The sequence below is a fragment of the Hemiscyllium ocellatum genome, chromosome 9 (genome assembly GCF_020745735.1).
Source record: "Hemiscyllium ocellatum isolate sHemOce1 chromosome 9, sHemOce1.pat.X.cur, whole genome shotgun sequence".
In the NCBI taxonomy this organism is placed as follows: domain Eukaryota; kingdom Metazoa; phylum Chordata; class Chondrichthyes; order Orectolobiformes; family Hemiscylliidae; genus Hemiscyllium; species Hemiscyllium ocellatum.
In genome coordinates this window covers 116,114,233-116,129,590 of record NC_083409.1, presented here as the reverse complement: position 1 = coordinate 116,129,590, position 15,358 = coordinate 116,114,233, and the positions used below count along the sequence as shown (strand labels likewise).

General features: G+C 48.8%; 1 protein-coding gene across 1 annotated transcript in view; it reads right to left on the bottom strand.

Annotated features, from left to right (window-relative positions):
* Positions 1 to 12,125, bottom strand: part of LOC132819214 (mitochondrial adenyl nucleotide antiporter SLC25A24-like) — a 106,527-nt gene extending 94,402 nt beyond the window's left edge. The window contains exons 1-3 of the mRNA XM_060830679.1: positions 11,860 to 12,125; positions 5,897 to 6,023; positions 2,920 to 3,007 (exon numbers count right to left, since the gene is read on the bottom strand). Coding sequence (XP_060686662.1) covers positions 2,920 to 3,007; positions 5,897 to 6,023; positions 11,860 to 12,021 — 377 coding nt within the window. The 5' untranslated portion in view covers positions 12,022 to 12,125. The remainder of the gene's footprint in view (positions 1 to 2,919; positions 3,008 to 5,896; positions 6,024 to 11,859) is intronic.
* Between the last annotated feature and the right edge of the window lie 3,233 nt (positions 12,126 to 15,358).

Here is a 15,358-nt window from a genome sequence, read left to right as displayed (position 1 = left end):
GTTAGGATATACTGAGTTCTGTAGGGGTTCTTTATTCTGTGCTTTGTATTTCATTGTGTTATTTTGTGAATAAATTTTTGTCTGTTTTAAAATCTAGTAGTCGACCTTGCTAACTTAACCCGGGTACTTCTCACTGTTCGCTTACCGAAACTAGTTAGATTTATTAGATTAGATTCCCTACAGTGTAGAAACAGGCCCTTCAGCCCAACAAGTCCACACCGTCCCTCCGAAGAGCAACCCACCCAGACCCATTCCCTTACATTTACCCTTGACTAATCCTCCTAACACTATGGGCCAATTCACCGGACCTGCACATCTTTGGACTGTGGGAGGAAACCGGAGCACCCGGAGGAAACCCACGCAGATATGGGAAAAATGAGCAAATTTCATACAGATAGTCGCTAGAGGTGGGAATTGAACCCAGGTCCCTAGCGCTGTGAGGCAGCAGTGCTAACCACTGAGCCACCGTGCCACCCCAAAAGTTGCAAAGTTATGGTTTGAGCTGCCTGCTTAAGAATGTTTTGAATGGTCTGGCTTAGTGCATAACAGTGTGGGAAGTGGAGGATATGCACTGGAGGGCATCATTGACCACATAGAGTCAGAGATGTACAGCTTGGAAACAGACCCTTCGGTCCATGCCGACCAGATAACCCAACCCAATTTAGTCCCACCTGCCAGCACCCGGCCCATATCCGTCCAAACCCTTCCTATTCATATACCCATCCAAATGCCTCTTAAATGTTGCAATTGTACCAGCCTCCACCACATCCTCATCAGCTCATTCCATACACGTACCACCCTTTGTGTGAAAAGGTTGCCCCTTAGGTTTTTTCTATATCTTTTCCCTCTCAATCTAAACCTATGCCCTCTAGTTCTGGACTCTCCAACCCCAGGGAAAAGACTTTGTCTATTTATCCTATCCATGCCCTTCATAATTTTGTAAACTTCTATAAGGTTACCCCTCAGCCTCCGACGCTCCAGGGAAAGCAGCCCCAGTCTGTCTCTATAGCTCAAATCCTCCAACCCTGGCAACATCCTTATTCACCAAGTCAGGTGACTTGGCCATGTTAAATTGTCCATAGTGTTAGGTAAGGGGTAAATGTAGGGGTATGGGTGGGTTGCACTTTGGCGGGTCGGTGTGGACTTGTTGGGCCGAAGGGCCTGTTTCTACACTGTAAGTAATCTAATCTAATCTAATCTAAATCTTTTCTGAACCCTTTCAAGTTTCACAACATCTTTCCGAAAGGAAGGAGACCAGAATTGCATGCAATATTCCAACAGTGGCCAAACCAATGTCCTGGACAGATGCAACATGACCGCGAACTCCTGTACTCAATACACTGACTATTAAAGGAAAGCATACCAAACACTTCTTCACTATCCTATTTACCTGCGACTCCACTTTCAAGGAGCTATGAACCTGCACTCCAAGGTCTCTTTGTTCAGCAACACTCCCTAGGATTGTACCATTAAGTGTATAAGTCCTGCTAAAATTTGCTTTCCCAAAATGCAGCACCTCGCATTTATTTGAATTAAACTCCATTTGCCACTTCTCAGCCCATTGGTTCATTTGGTCCAGATCCTATTGTAATGTGAGGTAACCCTCTTCGCTGTCTACTACACCTCCAATTTTGGTGTCATCTGCAAACTTACTAACTGTGCCTCTTATGCTTGCATCCAAATCATTTATGTAAATGACAAAAAGTAGAGGACCCAGCACCGATCTTTGTGGCACTCCACTGGTCACAGGCCTCCAGTCTGAAAAAAAACCCTCCACCACCACCCTCTGTCTTCTACCTTCGAGCCAGTTCTGTATTCAAATGGCTACTTCTCCCTTTATTCCATGAGATCTAACCTTGCTAATCAGTCTCCCATGGGGAACCTTGTCCAACGTCCATATAGATCATATCTACTGCTCTGCCCTCATCAATCTTCTTTGTTATTTCTTCAAAGAACTCAAATCAAGTTTGTGAGACATGATTTCCCACGCACAAAGCCATGTTGACTATCCCTAATCAGTCCCTGTCTTTCCAAATACATGTACATCCTGTTCCTCAGGATTCCCTCCAACAACGTGCGCACCACCGAGGTCAGGCTCACCGGTCTATAGTTCCCTGGCTTGTCTTTACCGCCCTTCTTAAACAGTGGCACCATGTTTGCCAACCTCCAGTCTTCTGTGACTATTGACGATACAAATATCTCAGCAAGACGCACAGCAATCACTTCTCTAGCTTCCCACAGAGTTCTCGGGTACACCTGAGCAGGTCCCGGGGATTTATCCACTTTTTTTAGATTAGATTAGATTACTTACAGTGTGGAAACAGGCCCTTCGGCCCAACAAGTCCACACCGACCCGCCGAAGCGCAACCCACCCAGACCTATTCCCCTACCCCTAACACTACAGGCAATTTAGCATAGTCAATTCACCTGACCTGCACATTTTTGGACTGTGGGAGGAAACTGGAGCACCCGGAGGAAACCCACACAGACACGGGGAGAATGTGCAAACTCCATATATTCAGTCGCCTGAGGCAGGAATTGAACGCGGGTCTCTGGCACTGTGAGGCAGCAGTGCTAACCACTATACCATCGTGGTTAGTTCTTCAATTAGTTGAAGAAAAAAAACATAGGGATGTGGGGCCAAAGCAGGCAATGGGACTCCATTGGGTGGCACTGACAGAGACCTGGCGCAGTCACAGGGACCAACGGATGTTCCTGTGCTGTCTCATTCTGTCGCCAATCACTTCAAAGGGCAGTTCTCCTCAAACTGAACATGGAAACTTGGGGTGGGGCATATAATTTTAACAATAATTTAAATCACAGAATGTTCTTGATTCATTGGACAGCATGCAAACAAGATGCCATCATCAGGGAAACACAATAACGAAAATAGGGAGAAACTTCATCACAACTGCTCACCTCTGGAGAATTTTTTCTGCTTTTTTAAGATTGATATTCATTCCCAGTGACTTAAGAGACTCAACAATCTCAGCAGCATCAATCTTCCCTAAAAGAATAAAACAGTGTTTCAGTGAAATACCCAAACAAAAGGAATCATCCTGTTAGGACTGGAGGTAGGGAGAAGCACACTGTGCAGGACTAAAGGGTACAGAGAGAGAGAGAGAGAGAGAGACTGTGCAAAACTGAGGACTACAGGGAGAGACACACAATACAGGGAGAGAGAAATATTAGAAAAGCACAGCAGGTCAGGCAACATCTGAGAAGCAGGAAAACAGAGGTTTCAGGCATAAGTACTTCATCAGGAATGGGCTGGGGGGGCTGAGATATATGGGAGGGAGGGTGAGCCTGGATGGGAAAGTAGCCAAGAATGCGATAGCAGATAAAGGTGAGAGAAAGGTGATAGGTTGGACAGGATAGTGGAGCAGAGAGATGGGAAAGACGATGGACATGTCAAGAGGGTGGTGCCAAGTTGGAGGCTTGGGACTGGGAAATGAGCAAATTAGTGAAATCCACATTAATCTCCTGTGGTTGCAGGGTGCCAAGGCCGAAGATGAGGCGTTCTTCCTCCAGGCATCGGGTGGTTAGTGTTTGACGATAGAGGAGGCCTAGTACCTGCAGGTCCTTGGTGGAGTGGGAGGGGGAGATGAAGTGTTCAGAGACAGGGCGGTGGGGTTGGTTGGCCTCCCAACCATAGCGTCCAACCTCATCGTCTGTGTACCCCGCACTGCCCAATTCTACCTCTTACCAAGGATCACAAACCTGACCTCCCCGGTCGACCCATTGTTTCAGCCTGCTCTTGTCCCACTGAACTCATCTCTGCTTACCTTGACACTGCCCTGTCTCCCGTAGTCCAGGAACACCCTAGCTATGTTCAGGACACCACCCATGCCCCTCACCACCTCCAAGACTTTCATTTCCCTGGCCCCCTACCTCTTATCTTCACCATGGACATCAAGTCCCGATATGCATCTATCCATCATGACGAAAGCCTCCAAGTCCTCCATTTCCTCCTCTCATGCTGTCCTTCCATTGTCATCCTCACTCGCCTGGCTGAACTGGTCTTCACCCTTAACAACTTCTCCTTCCAATCTTCCCACTTCCTCCAAACCAAAGGGGTAGCCATGGGCACCGTATGGGCCCCAGCTCTGCCTGCCTTTTTGTCGGTTTCATGGAACAGTCCATCTTCTGCAGCTATACCAGCACCATTCCTCATCTTTTCCTCCACTACATCGATGTCTATATTGGTGGTACCTTGTGCTCCCATGAGGATGTTGAACAGTCATCAACTTCACTAACACCTTTCACCCTGACTTCAAATTCACCTGGACCATCTTGGACACCTCCCTCCCCTTCCTGGATCTCTTCATCTCCAGCGACCGACTAACCACAGACGTCTATTACAAACCCATGGACTTCCACAGCTACCTGGACTACACCTCTGCCCACCCTGCCTCCGTAAAAATGATATCCCTTATTCCCAATTCCTGTGCCTCCACCACATCTGTTCCCAAAATGACCAATTCCACCATAGAAAATCCCAGATGGCCTCCTTCTACAAAAACTGCAATTTCCCCTCCCATATGGTCGACGATGCCCTCCAGTGCATCTCCTCCACTTCCCACACCTCCGCTCTTGAACCCCACCCCACCCAATGCAACAAGGACAGAAACCACCTGATCCTCACCTCCCATCCCAATAACCTTTACATACATTGCATCATCCTCCGCCATTTCTGCTATCTACAAACAGACCCAACCATTTGGGATATAGTGTCCTCCCTAGTGTTCCAGAGAGACCATTCCCTCCACGACTCCCTTATCAGATCCATGCCCTCACCCCATTCCCAGCACCTTATACTGCCACTGCAGGAAGTGCAAACCTTCACCCTTCATATCCATCCAAGGCCCCAAAGGATCCTTCCACATCTGACAGTAATTTACCTGCACCTCCACAAATGTCATCTATTGTATCTGTTGCACTCGATGTGGTCTCCTCTACATCAGGGAGACAGGACACCAACTTGCGGATAGTTTCAGAGGACATCTCTAGGACACCCGCACCAACCAATCTCAGCACCCTGTGACTGAACACTTCAACTCCCCCTCCCACTCCACCAAGGACATGCAGGTCCTAGGCCTCCTCCATCACCAAACCCTAACCACCCAATGCCTGGAGAAAGAATGCCTCATCTTCTGCCTTGTGACCCTGCAATCACATGGGATTAATGTGGATTTCACCAGTTTCCTCATTTCTCCTCCACCCCACCTTAACCCAGTCCCAAGCCTACAACTCCGCACCGCCCTCCTGTCCTGTCCATTATCTTTCCCATCTATCTGCTCCACCTTCCTCTCCAACCTGTCACCATCACTTCCACCTCATCTACCTATTACATTCCCAGCCACCTTCCCCCCCCAGCCCCACACTCTCCCATTTATCGCTCAGTCCACGGCCCACAAGCCTCACTCCTGATGAACGGCTTATGCCCGAAACGTCAATTGTCCTACTCCTCAGATGATGCCTGACCTGCTGTGCTTTTCCAGCTCCACACTCTCGACTCTGATCTCCAGCATCTGCAGTCCTCACAGAGAAATACTGTCCAAGACTGAGACGTACAGGGAGAAAGAAACTGCACCAGATAGGTGTACAGGTAGAGAGAGCGATACTGCACAAGACTGATGAGTACAATGAGAGAGAGACTGCACAAGACTGAGGGATACAAGGAGAGAGATACACTGTGCAAGACTGAGGGGCACACGGGGAGAGAAAGGGAGATATTGTGCAAGATGAGGAGTACGGATAGTAACACATAACATAGGACAGAGGGCACATGGAGTGCCACACTGTACAAGTCTGAGGGATAGAGAAAGTGACAGACTACCACCCTAAGAGATTTAATAGGTGCATTTCTTTTGTGGCAAGATATAAGAATACTGACCATCATTATTTTTATCTAAACTCTTGAAGGCCAGTTTAAGTTTCTTCTCATGGTTTCGGAGATAGTTACTAAACTCTGCAAAGTCCAGTTGGTCGCTATTTTCTTTGCCCGCAGAACGAAATATTTTCTGTGTCAAAAACAAAATGTAATAAACTTGTGAATGAAAAATTAGATGTACAATATCTAATAGACTGTACAATATAGGAAGGATCATGTGTCCAATTGTGCTAATTGGTTGAGAATCAAGAATTCTAGACAAAAAGAGGACATTTGATCCATTGTCGCTGTGGAAACTTTTCCACAGAGACACTGCAATGATGAACTCTGCCTTCTTTTTGCAGCATCGTTCAAGGTTTTGATTTTGGAGGTGGGGGGGGGGTGAATTGTGTAGTGGGGGCAGGGAGGGCTGGGATGAGGGATGGGAGAAAGCAGAAGGTAGGTAGAGATGAACACAAATAGAAATTGCTGAAAAAACTACACATCTGGCAGCATCTGGAGGGAAAGTGGAGTCAATGTTACGGGACCAGTGGCACTTCTTCAGAATTGGACTCAAAACATTAAGGGTGGCACAATGACTCAGTGGTGGCACTGCTGCCTCACAGTAGCAGAGACCTGGGTTCAATGCCACCTCAAGCCACTGTCTGTGTGGAGTTTGCACATTCTCCCCGTGTCTGCATGGGTTTCCTGTGGGTGCTCCAGTTTCCTCCCACAGTCCACAACTGTATAGGTTAGGTGAATTGGCCATGCTAAATTGCCCGTAGTGTCAGATGAAGGGGTAAATGTAGGGGAATGGGTCTGGGTGGGTTGCTCCTAGGAGGGTCAGTGTGGACTTGTTGGGCCGAAGGGCCTGTTTCCACACTGTAAGTAATCTATCTATCAAAAATCATGATGAGCATGGATATGGTAAATAGACCGGTCTTTTCCCTGGGGTGGGGGGAGTCCGGAACTAGAAGGCCATAGGTTTAAGGTGAGAGGGGAAAAATTTAAAAGGGACCTAGGGGGCAACATTTTCACACAGAGGGTGGTAAATGTATGGAAATGAGTTGCCAGAGGAAATGGTAGAGGCTGGTACAATTACAGCATTTAAAGGCACCTGGATAGATTTATGAATAGGAAGGGTTAGAGGGATATGGGCCAAGTGCTGGCAGATGGGACTAGATTAGTTTAGAATATCTGGTTGGCATGGATGAGCTGGACTGAAGGATCTGTCTTCATGCTGTATATCTATGACTCCACGTGCAGGTGAGGTAGATTAACCATGGTAAATGTAGGGTTACAGGCATAGGGTTATGTTCATCAGAGGGTCAGTGTGGACTTGATGTTAAATGGTCTGCTTCCACATAGTTGGGATTGTATGATTAAGTCTACTTTCTCTCCACAGATTCTGCCAGGCCTGCTAGGTTTTACAGCATTCGCAGTCCTTTCCTTGTGTTTAAGAGGGAGAGGAGGGATGGCATAGAGGGTGCTTTTTTTAATTTATTCATTTTTTTCATTGGATGTGAGTGTCGCTGGCTGGCTAGCATTTATTGCCTGACCCTAGCTGCCCCTTGAGAAGGTGGTGAGCTGCCTTTTTGAACCACTGCAGTCAATGTGCTATAGGTTTACCCACAATGCCATTAAGGAGGAAATTCCAGGATTTTAACCCAGCAGCAGTGAAGAAATGGCAATATATTTCCAAGTCAGGATGGTGAGTGACCTGGAGGGAACTTGAAGGTCCTGGAGTTCCAATGTACCTTATTTCCTTATCCTTCTAGGTAGATGTGACCGTGGGTTTGGAAGGTGCTGTCTGAGGACCTTTGGTGAATTTCTGCAGTGCGTCTTATATATCATACACACGGCTGCTACTGAGCATTGGGAGTGGATTTTGTGAATATGGTACCAATCTGCTTTGTCCTGGATGATGTTGCGTTTGTTGAGGCTGCACTCATCCAGGCAAGTGGGGAGTATTCAATCACACTCCTGAATTGTGCCTTTTGGATGGTGGACAAGCTTTGAGGAATCAGGAAGTGAGTTACTCACCACAGTATTCTTAACCTCTGAACTGCTCTTGCAACCATTGTATTTATATGGTGAGTCCAATTCAGTTTCTAATCAATGATAGCTTCCAGGATGTTCAAAATTAAAAATCACACAATACCAAGCTATGGTCCAAACCTGTTGATTTTTAACTTTGTACACCCTAGTCCAACACCGGCATCTCCAAATCATTCCAGGATGTTGATAGTGCAGGATTCAGTGATGGTAACACCACGGAATGTCAAGGGATGGTGGTCAGATTGTCTCTTATTGGTGATGGTCATAGCATGGTATTTGTGTGACGCAAATGTTACTTGCCACTTGCCAGCTCAATCCTAGACATTGTCCATATCTTGTTGCATTTGGACACAGATTGCTTCAGTGTCTGAAGAGTCAGAAATGTTGTTGAACATTGTACACTGACGATTGCACATCCCCACTTCTGACCTTCTGATGAAGAGACAGTCATTGATGAAGCAGCTAAAGATGGTTGGGCCTAAGATATTACCTTGAGGAACTCTTACAGAGATATCCTGAAGCTAAGATGACTGACCTCCAACAACCATGACCATCTTCCTATGTATCAGGTATGACTCTAACCAGCGGAGAGTTTTCCCCCGATACCCATTGATTCCAGTTTTGCTTGGGCTCCTTGAAGTAACACTCATTCAAATGTAGTCTTGATGTCTAGGGCTGTCACTCTCCCCTCCCCTCTTGAATTCACCTGTTTTGTCCACATTTGATCCAAGGCTGTAATGAGGTCAGGAGTTGGTGAAACCCAAACTGGGCATCACTGAGCAGGTTATTGCTGAGCAGGTACTGCTTGATAGGACTGCTGATGACACCTTCCATCACTTTACTGATGATCGAGAATAGACTGATGGGGCAGTAACTGGCCATTTTGGATTTGACCTGTGTTGTATCTGCAGGACATACCTGGACAATTTTCCACATTGTCAGGTAGATGCCAGTGTTGTAACTGTACTGGAACAGCTTGGGTGGGGGGGGGGGCGGCAAGTGCTGGAACACAAGTCTTCAGTACTATTGCTAGAATGTTGTCAGAGCCCATAGCCTTTGTAGTATCTAGTGCCTCCGACCATTTCTTGACATCACATGAAGTGAATTGAATTGGCTGAAGACTGGTAACTATAATGCTGTGGACCATCGGAGGAGGCTGAGATGGATCATCCATTCGGCATGATTGGCTGAATATTGTTGCGAATGCTTCAGCCTTATCTTTTGCACTGATTTGCTGGGCTCCTCCATCATTGAGGATGTGGATATTTGTGGAGTCTCCTCCTCCACTGAGTAGTTTAACGTCTATCCCCATTCACAACTATATGTTTCAGGACATTCAAAGTTTAAAGCTGATTTGTTGCTTATAGGATCACTCAACTCTGTCTACCACTTGATGTTTATGTTGTTTGGCATGCAAGTAGTCCTGAAAATGTGTTGCTGGAAAAGCGCAGAAGGTCAGGCAGCATTCAAGGAACAGGAGATTTGACGTTTTGGGCATAAGCCCTTCTTCATTCCTGAAGAAGGGCTTATGCCCGAAACATCGAATCTCCTGTTCCTTGGATGCTGCCTGACCTGCTGCGCTTTTCCAGCAACACATTTTCAGCTCTGATCTCCAGCATCTGCAGACCTCACTTTCTCCATGCAAGTAGTCCTGTTTAGTGGCTTCACTAGGTTAACATCTCATCTTCAGGTATGCTTGGTGCTGTTCCTGGCATGCCCTCCTGCACTCTCCATTGCATCAGGGTCGATTGCCCAGCTTGACGGTAATGGTGGAATGGAGTTGTCAGGCCATGAGGTTGCAGATTGTGATGGCGTAAAATTCTGCTGCTGTTATGGCCCACAGCACTACATGTCCATTACTTTAAATTGAGGGGTGATGGATATAGGACAGATGTCAGAGATAGTTTCTTTACTCAGAGAGTAGTAGGGGCATGGAATGCCCTGCCTGCAACAGTAGTAGGCCCGCCAACTTAAAGGGCATTTAAATAGTCATTGGACAGACATATGGATGCAAATGGAATAGTGTAGGTTCGATGGGCTTCAGATTGGTTTCACAGTTCGGTGCAACATGAGGGCCGCAGGGCCTGTATTGCTCTGTAATGTTTTATGGATGCCCAGTCTTTAGTTGGTAGATCTGTTCAAAGTCTATTCCATTTATATAGGTGATAGCACTACACAGCACAATGGAGGGTGTTCTCAAGGTGAAGATGGGACTTCATCTCCACAAGGACTGTGAAGTGTTTAGAAGGACAAAGGTGAAAGAGGGAACCCGCATTCACAAATTGCACAGGAATACGCTCCCTGTCAATTACCGGGGATACTCCCTGCCCATTTGTGGGCGTCACGGTGGCACAGTGGTTAGCACTGCTGTCTCACAGCGCCTGAGACCCGGGTTCAATTCCCGACTCAGGCGACTGACTGTGTGGAGTTTGCACATTCTCCCCGTGTCTGCGTGGGTTTCCTCCGGGTGCTCCGGTTTCCTCCCACAGTCCAAAGATGTGCGGGTCAGGTGAATTGGCCATGCTAAATTGCCCGTAGTGTTAGGTAAGGGGTAAATGTAGGGTATGGGTGGGTTGCGCTTCGGCGGGTCGGTGTGGACTTGTTGGGCCGAAGGGCCTGTTTCCACACTGTAAGTAATCTAATCATTGCCAGGAGAACCTCCCTGTCTGTTACCAGGGATACTCCATGCTCGTCACTGGGGGGAAACCTCCCGGCCTGTCACCGGGTGAAGCTCTCTATCCAGCACCGGGGGACCTCCCAGTCCATTATCAGGGGGTCACCCTGCTCATTACCAGGGGAACCTCCCTGTTTGTTACTAGGGGAACACCCCTGCCTGTTACCAGGGGATCACCATGTCTGTTACCAGGGGAACCTACTGGTCCATTATCAGGGAACCGCCCTGCCCGTTACCACGTGAGCTGCCTGCTCATGGCCAAGGGAACCGCCCCGCCCGTTACCAGGGGAACCTCCCTGCCCGTGACCAGGGGAACCGCCCCTGCCCGTGACCAGGGGAACCGCCCCTGCCCGTGACCAGGAGAACTGTCCCGCCCGTGACCAGGGGAACCTCCCTGCCCGTGACCAGGAGAACTGTCCCGCCCGTGACCAGGGGAACCGCCCTGCCCGTGACCAGGGGAACCGCCCTGCCCGTGACCAGGGGAACCGCCCTGCCCGTGACCAGGGGAACCTCCCCGCCCGTGACCAGGGGAACCTCCCCGCCCGTGACCAGGGGAACCTCCCTGCCCGTGACCAGGGGAACCTCCCTGCCCGTGAGCAGGGGAACGGCCCCTGCCCATGGTAACCGACCCGCCCGTTACCAGGGGAACCGCCCCTGCCCATGGTAACCGCCCTGCCCGTTACCAGGGGAACCGCCCCTGCCCGTTACCAGGGGAACCGCCCCGCTCGTTACCAGGGGAACCTCCCTGCCCGTGACCAGGGTATCCGCCCCTGCCCATGGTAACCGCCCCGCCCGTTACCAGGGGAACCGCCCCGCTCGTTACCAGGGGAACCTCCCTGCCCGTGACCAGGGGAACCGCCCCTGCCCATGGTAACCGCCCCGCCCGTTACCAGGGGAACCTCCCTGCCCGTTACCAGGGGAACCGCCCCTGCCTGTGACCAGGAGAACCTCCCTGCCCGTTACCAGGGGAACCGCCCCTGCCTGTGACCAGGGGAACCTCCCCTGCCCATGGTAACCGCCCCGCCCGTTACCAGGGGAACCGCCCCTGCCCATGGTAACCGCCCCGCCCGTTACCAGGGGAACCGCCCCTGCCTGTGACCAGGGGAAACCCCTTTGTGAGTTGTCACTCTGAATGGGCACCTAGTTACCGTCTTCGGCCCCAAATCGCATTCACACCCTGCCCCGGTTTCCAGGCACCCCCACACCCGCGTATTCCATCTTCCCCACCCCCAGCGGCTGTTTCCAGGCTCCCCACCTGCTGGGCCTCGGGCTCTAGGTGCAGGCCCCGAGCCTGAAGTGCTGCCCGTATTTCGGAGACATCGACGCGGCCGTCCCGGTTCACATCGAGCCGCGAGAAGAGCTCGGAATAACGGCGCTTCAGGGAGCTGTCCTCCGGCTCGGAGCCCCGGGTAGACATTGGGGAATCCGGGATGGTGTAGATCGGGATCTGCGGGGATCCGGCACTGGCAGTGAGGTGAAGCTGGGTCCTGGCAGCGGCACTGGGTGTGGGTCTGACCAGGAAATAATACTGCAGGCAGGGCGGGGAATGGGAGGATCCGAGAGAAAACATTCAATAACAGCGGGATAGTAACAGGGCAATGGGCCGAGCCGGACCAGGAACACCAGGGGATTAGGACCCAGTCATAACAGGAGAAAATAACCCAGTACTAACTGGGGAATAGATCCCAGTACTAACAGAGAATAGATCCCAGTACTAACTGGGGAATAGATCCCAGTACTAACAGAGAATAGATCCCAGTACTAACTGGGGAATATAGATTCCCTGAAATATGGAAACAGGCCGTTTAGCCCAACAAGACCACACTGACCCTCAGAGTCACCATCCTTCCTTGTGATATGTACTTCTTGTCCGATGTGGGAGTTTAGGGTTACTGCGGATTATATCTGCCATAAATGCTGTTGGATGCAAATCTTATCAGATCGAGTGGATCGATTGGAGAGACAGACAGAAGCGATAAGGAATTTGCAACAGCAACAGTATGTGATACTGTTATAGGAAGTGGGGAAAGTCTCAGATACAGTCACATAGATGGGTTAACTCCAGGAAGGGTAAGAGAGGTCGGCAGCTAGTGCAGGAGTCTTCTGTGGATATACCCATTTCAAACAGGTATGCTGTTTTGGAAAATGTAGGGGGTGATGGATTCACAGGGGAACGCAGCACAAACAGCCAAGTTTCTGGTTTTGAGGCTGGCTCTAATGCAACAAGGGGTACATCGGCTTCCAAGAGATCAATTGTGTTAGGGGATTCTGTAGTCTAAGGTACAGACAGAGGTTTCTGTGGCCAGCAGCGAAAAAGCAGAATGATGTGTTGTTTCCCTGGTGGCAGGATCAAGGATGTCTCAGAGAGGGTGCAGAATGTTCTCAAAGGGGGAGAGGGGCCAGTAAGAGGTCATTGTCCACATTGGAACCAACAATATAGGAAGGGAAAAGGTTGAGATTTTGAAGGGAGATTACAGAGAGTTAGGCAGAAATTTAAAAAGGCGATCCTCAAGGGGAGTAATATCTGGATTACTCCCAGTGGTACAAGCTAGTGAGGGTAGGAATAGGAGGATAGAGCAGATGAATGCATGGTCAAAACAAGAGCCGCGAGATAGAACATAGAAAAATACAGCACAGTACAGGCCCTTCGGCCCTCGATGTTGCGCGACCGAAGCCTACCTAACCTACACGAGCCCAATAATCTCCATATGCTTATCCAATGCCCGCTTGAATGACCATAAAGAGGGAGAGTAAAAAAAAGAGTCCACCACTGATACTGGCAGCGCATTCCATGGACTCACAACTCGCTGAGTAAAGAATCTACCCCTAACATCTGTCCTATACCAACCCCCCCTTAATTTAAAGCTGTGTCCCCTAGTAACAGCTGACTCCATACGTGGAAAAAGGTTCTCACTGTCAACCCTATCTAAACCCCTAATCATCTTGTACACCTCTATCAAATCTCCCCTAAACCTTCTTTTCTCCAATGAGAACAGCCCCAATTGCCTCAGCCTTTCCTCATACGATCTTCCTACCATGCCAGGCAACATCCTGGTAAACCTCCTTTGCACCCGTTCCAGTGCCTCCACATCCTTCCTATAGTGTGGCGACCAAAACTGCACACAATACTCCAGATGAGGCCGCACCAGAGTCTTATACAACTGCAACATGACCTCAGGACTCCGGAACTCAATTCCTCTACCAATAAAGCCCAGTACACCATATGCCTTCTTCACAGCACTATTTACCTGGGTTGCAACTTTCAGAGATCTGTGTACATGGACACCGAGATCCCTCTGCTCATCCATACTACCGAGTAGCCTACCATTAGCCCAGTAATCCATCTTCTTGTTACTCCTACCAAAGTGAATGACTTCACACTTAGCTACATTGAACTCCATTTGCCACCTTTCTGCCCAGCTCTGCAACTTATCTATATCCCGCTGTAACCTGCCACATCCTTCCTCACTGTCCACAACTTCACTGACTTTCGTATCATCCGCAAGCTTGCTCACCCAGCCTTCAAGCCCCTCCTCCAGGTCATTTATAAAAATGACAAACAGCAATGTTCCCAAAACAGATCCTTGTGGAACACCGCTAGTAACTGCACTCCAAGATGAACCTTTACCATCAACTACTACCCTCAGCCAGCCAATTCCTAATCCAAACCTCTAATGCACCCCCAATGCCATACCTCTATAATTTTTGCAGTAGCCTACCATGGGGTACCTTATCGAACGCCTTGCTAAAATCCATATACACCACATCTACTGCTTTACCCTCGTCCACTTCCTTGGTCACCTTCTCAAAGAATTCAATAAGGTTTGTGAGGCACAACCTGCCCTTCACAAAACCATGCTGACTATCCTTGATCACATTATTCCTATCCAGATGTTCATAAATCCTATCCCTTACAATTCTCACTAAGACTTTGCCCACAACAGAAGTGAGACTCACTGGCCTATAGTTACTAGGGCTGTCCCTACTCCCCTTCTTGAACAAGGGGACCACATTTGCTATCCTCCAGTCTTCTGGCACTATTCCTGTAGACAACGAGGACATAAAAATCAAGGCCAATGGCTCCGCTATCTCCTCCCTAGCTTCCCAGAGGATCCTAGGATAAATGCCATCAGGCCCAGGGGACTTATCTATATTCACTCTTGCCAGTATTCCCCAGACCTCTTCCCTACATACCTCAAAGCCATCCATTCTAATCACTTGTGACTCAATATTCACATCAGCAACAATGTCCTGTTCCTGAGTGAATACTGATGAAAAGTATTGATTTAGTGTCTCTCCAATCTCTTCCGCCTCCACACACAACTTCCCACTACTATCCTTGACTGGACCGATACCTACCCTAGTCATCCTTTTATTCCTGACATACCTATAGAAAGCCTTTGGGTTTTCCCTAATCCTACCAACCAAGGACTTTACATGTCCCCTCCTTGCTGCTCTTAGCTCTCTTTTTAGATCATTCCTGTCTACCTTAACTCTCAATCGCCCCAATTGAACCTTCACACCTCATCTTTACATAGGCCGCCCTCTTCCCTTTTACAAAGGATTCCAATTCCTTATTAAACCACGGCTCCCTCTCAAGACCGTTTCCTCCCTGCCTGACTGGTACATACTTATCAAGGACACCCAATAGCTGTTCCTTGAACAATCTCCACATACCATTTGTGTCCTTCCCTTGAAGCCTATTTTTCCAATCCACGCATCCTAAGTCATGCCTCACCGCATCATAATTTCCC